Source organism: Micropterus salmoides, unplaced genomic scaffold, assembly GCF_014851395.1.
Source record: "Micropterus salmoides isolate LMB-PRFRI ecotype aquatic unplaced genomic scaffold, ASM1485139v1 Ms_hic_scaffold_3550, whole genome shotgun sequence".
NCBI classification, from domain to species: Eukaryota; Metazoa; Chordata; class Actinopteri; order Centrarchiformes; family Centrarchidae; genus Micropterus; species Micropterus salmoides.
The window spans coordinates 7,391-11,548 of record NW_024042874.1 but is presented as its reverse complement, the minus strand read 5'-3'; the positions used below and the strand labels follow the sequence as shown (position 1 = coordinate 11,548).

Below are 4,158 nucleotides of genomic sequence, written 5' to 3'. Positions count from 1 at the left end.
TCATAGGTCTTATTTATTTTAATTTTTCCTTTGCACTATGCCCCATCACACTGTGTACATGTGTACATGTATGCATGTATGTGTATGTGTACCTGTATATCATATCCACCTTCAACATGTACATAATGAGAATAATAGTTTACTCTTGCATCCTTTGCACTTACTGCACTATTTGTCAATATGTCTATATTGTTTGGTTCATAGTGTGTATATTAGTGTTGTCTATTCTGTAGTTTGTGTCTGATTTTATTTTATTATTGTGTTATTGTATTTTTGTATGAGTAAGCACATCGTGAGCAATGTACAATCCTGAGTCAAATTCCTCGTATGTGTACACATACCTGGCAATAAAACTGATTCTGATACACAACTGTTAGGAAGAGAAATTAATTGTTGGTTTTGATCTTTGCATGTGATTTGTTAAACTTAAGAAAAATAGAGAATATTACCAGTTTTATTCATTAAAGGGAAAACCAGGTTGTGAAGTCACATAGTAGAAGTTTAGATTCTGCATTCATGTGTAAATGTGTCAAATTTGATGTAATTAGATTTTTGTTCACATGAAATCTTAAATAAACCTTCGAGCCACATTGTTAACTTAATGAGTCTGATGATAAAGTATTAGGAGGTTAATTGTGTGTTACATGTGTGACAAAGTCGTGAAACCAGTCAGTCTGAATGTGTGTGTGCTTTCCCTCTGATCCTCCAGGAGGCGACAAAGACGCTTCTGCTCCTCACCTGCACCAACTTACTGAAGAAGAAGAAGAAGAAGATAATTAGGAAGGCAACAAAACAAGTTTGTCAGCAGAAGTTAGTGGTTTAAACTCGGCTGCAGGGATATAAAGTTATCTTCCTATATTGAGTTTCCCGAGAGAGTTTAAGACGTTTGTGTTTAACCACATTAAGACGGTGAAACTCTTCTTCTCTCTGTTTAGCTGCATGGAGACCAAAGCGCCTGTTGTGCTGAACTCGCTTCCTCCTTACGGACATGTTATTGCCAGCGAGAAATGGAGAAACTCGTCCCTCATTCAAAGCTTAAAGGGTAATTAAATCTTCTTTTAAAACAGCCAAATGCCAACAGGTCAGCGTGTAACGCTGTCTAACAATATGTGCTGTCATTCTTACATGGAGGCAACAAACTTGTGCCAAACCTCATTCAAAAAATATCGATGTGTAAGTTTGTTTCTCTTAAATACTTTATATAACCTTTTATATAATATGACTGCACAGCTTGTCTGTTTTAAATACTTCCACTCTTCAGTTCGGCTCACATGTCATCTATTTTAAATGCCTAAATAATGTAACCACAGCTTCTTGAATCCCTGCGTGCTCCTTGTTAATGACTGTGGGGAAACTTCAACTTGACATTTTACAGAAACAGACGTTGCTAATGAGATGGTATTAGTGCCGACATGAAGAGTTGCTGCTAAAGCGTCAGAAGAGTCTGTTAACTGTTTGATATTATCGTCTTTTGGTGATTAGAGTAGCTTTTAATGTGTTTCTGAGTGGAGTTCTGTGTGAAAGGAAAATCGTTAAATTAGTGACCTCCATGACATTTTGTTGAGTTAATGTATCTATTTTATATCTGTTTTAACTGTTGATGTGTTGGAATTTCTCTTTTCAACACTTTCTAAAGTTAAACTTCATGTCTCTCAGTAGTCCGTGTAAAAACCACACATGCTCCTTCTAGAGCTAAAACGATTGGTTGATTAATTGATTAGTAGATTGTGAGAAAATTACTGTTTTGATAATCTGCTAAATGTCATTATTTAAACTAAATACTTTTAGACTGTTGGTCGGACAAGAAACGTAACATTTTAATATTTAATATGACTATCTGACATTTTATGGACCAAAGCATTAATCAAGAATAATTATTAGATTAAATAATAGTAAAAATAATCCTTTGTCGCTGCTCTACACCTTTGTTACATGTGTGTAGTTGGCTACGCTCAAAATCAATATTAAAGTGTGATGTAGTTCTTCCGGTGACTCCTGCAGCGTGCACTTGACATTATTTAATGTGTTTGATGAAGCCTCTACTATGTGCTGTTTTTTATAAGTCTGTCACATTTAAAATGCAAACTGTCACAGCAGATTGAAGAACGGCGTGTTCTCGGCTTCATCTTTACTCAAACGTTAGGAATTTTACAGTCTCAGTGTGAAGAAAATGCCCCCAGAAACAAGCTGTGCTCCTGCTGTAGGTGGAGGAGTGAAAATCCTCTTTGAGAATGAGCTCGGTGTGGCAGATTTCCACCTGCCCAACAAAAGCTGCGTCCTCTACGTGTCTGAGTGCGACATCATAGCAGGAAACAGCTACAAGAGGAAACTGGTTCGCTACAGAAATGTGAGTTTAATGAGCGACGGACGAAAGCGGTTTTGCTAAAAGCTCCTGTGTGCTGCTGTGTCTGATATGAACTCTGTCTGTCCTGTTTTAAAGGGCAGCAGTAGTTTCCAGGAGCTGGTGCTGGTGGAGAACACCAGACTCAGTGAGCAGTACTTCTCTGCTGTGCAGAAGTTTGTGGTGTTTGACCTCGGCCTGACTCTACTGCCGGTCAGCGGGCAGACTGAGGCCTCGCAGCTCATTGCTCAGATCGTAAGTAGTGAAGACAAAACAACAGAGCTGCAAGAAATCCCATCCAGCAAGGGACTGAGTTGGCCAATCAAATCCATGCAACCACACATTCCTGGCAGATTAAACGTGTGGAGACAGAAGATAAAATGGATCCTGACACCTTTGATAAATCTACTGTGTCAGTAGGCGTGTTTGCCTGCCGCCTAAAGTAAAGTGTTAGCGCTGAGCTAATAGCCTCCACTGCCGCAGAGAGCAGAGTTCAGTCAGCAGGCGTCACTTCAGAGCAGCTGACAGTTTTGGCCAGTGGGAAGCCGTTCAGAGTTCACATCCTTGTTCTTGCTGCAGAGAGGAAAATGAAAAGAGTGGACAGTGATAAACCATCCACGTGACCCGAGTCTGTTTTAGTTTAAGAGAGTCGAACACAGAAGGGGTCAAACTGAGCCGTCTGGCCTGAAGCTCTCGTAGCAGTAGACTTTGTTGTCTGATTTTCCAACCTGCTCTGATCGTCCCCAGGTTCACGGGGAGGGCCGAGAGAACCCCTTCAGGAGGAGGACTTCATCTCGGCTGTTGGACCCGCTGGTCCCGGCTCTGGTCCAGCAGGTCCCCGGGGTCGGCAGGGTCAAAGCTCTGGCCCTGCTGCGGCACTTCTCCAGCATCCGGCAGCTCTGCAACGCGGCCCCTGCTGAGCTGGAGCCCATCGTGGGTCAGGCTGCAGCTCAGCAAATCCACAGCTTCTTCCACAAAGACACTGCTGCAGGAACCTGAAGGCTCGACCCTGGGTCTTTATCTAACCAGGAAGGTTTGGATTTGATGCTAGTGCAGATACACTTTGGCTCACATGGACACCAAGTCTTTATTTGAACGTTCACTTGACACCAGCTGGTGAAACATGACCAGCTGTGAGACTAGAAATGGGACGTGTGTGTGTGTGTGTGAAAGAGTAATTTAGAAAGTCAGCAAATATTTTCCACATTATGTGAATAAAAACTAAATACATTAGCATGTTTATATACTGTATACAGAAAGCAGTGATGGTGCAGTCAGTGGTTTGTCTGTTAGTAGACTGATACGTGTGGTCAGACGGTTTTTGCACTTTGTTTTTAAGGAGGATGTCAGAGGGCAGCAGTGAAATGAAGGACTGAAAACAAACAGTCCATTTTGCTGTGACATGTAGATTACATAAACTGACCATCAGCATCCAGCTATATAATGACAAGATGCAGAAAAAAGGTTAAATACACGTCCTTATGAGGAAAGCTGTTGTATTTATTTCATGCTGTGAGGAGCAACATTCGTCGTCTGCAGTTGCAGTCTGCCAGTATGCAACACTTCTTATAGAAACAATGATCAGACAAAAGTTTTGGATTTGGCAGCCAGACATTTAAGGAACATGCAAAAGTTTCTTATCTCTGATTATTTAACAGTCTTGAGGGCAGGTAATGCAGTCAGTAGAATAAATTAGACGACAGTAGATAAAATCAATCAGAGCTGTAAAATTAGTGTGTTGTAGTAAAAAAAGAAAAACAAATATTGAGAAAAATTTGACAAATCAACAATGTATCAGAAATAAAAGATACATTTAT

General features: G+C 40.6%; 1 protein-coding gene across 1 annotated transcript; it reads left to right on the top strand.

The window, feature by feature from the left end:
• The first annotated feature begins 759 nt into the window (after positions 1–759).
• LOC119884576 (Fanconi anemia core complex-associated protein 24-like) lies at positions 760–3,831 on the top strand. Its single transcript, XM_038694962.1, has 4 exons — positions 760–1,042; positions 2,205–2,347; positions 2,441–2,596; positions 3,089–3,831. Exons 1-4 carry the CDS (start codon positions 940–942, stop codon positions 3,338–3,340), a joined length of 654 nt encoding a protein of 217 aa, XP_038550890.1. The 5' UTR covers positions 760–939; the 3' UTR covers positions 3,341–3,831.
• Positions 3,832–4,158: the final 327 nt, after the last annotated feature.

Excerpts from the sequence above, each read along its gene's own strand:
- LOC119884576 (XM_038694962.1), top strand. The coding sequence starts at position 940 with ATGGAGACCAAAGCGCCTGTTGTGCTGAACTCGCTTCCTCCTTACGGA. Across the intron at positions 2,348-2,440 it reads AACTGGTTCGCTACAGAAAT|GGCAGCAGTAGTTTCCAGGA; the intron begins GTGAGTTTAATG and ends CCTGTTTTAAAG. Across the intron at positions 2,597-3,088 it reads CGCAGCTCATTGCTCAGATC|GTTCACGGGGAGGGCCGAGA; the intron begins GTAAGTAGTGAA and ends GATCGTCCCCAG.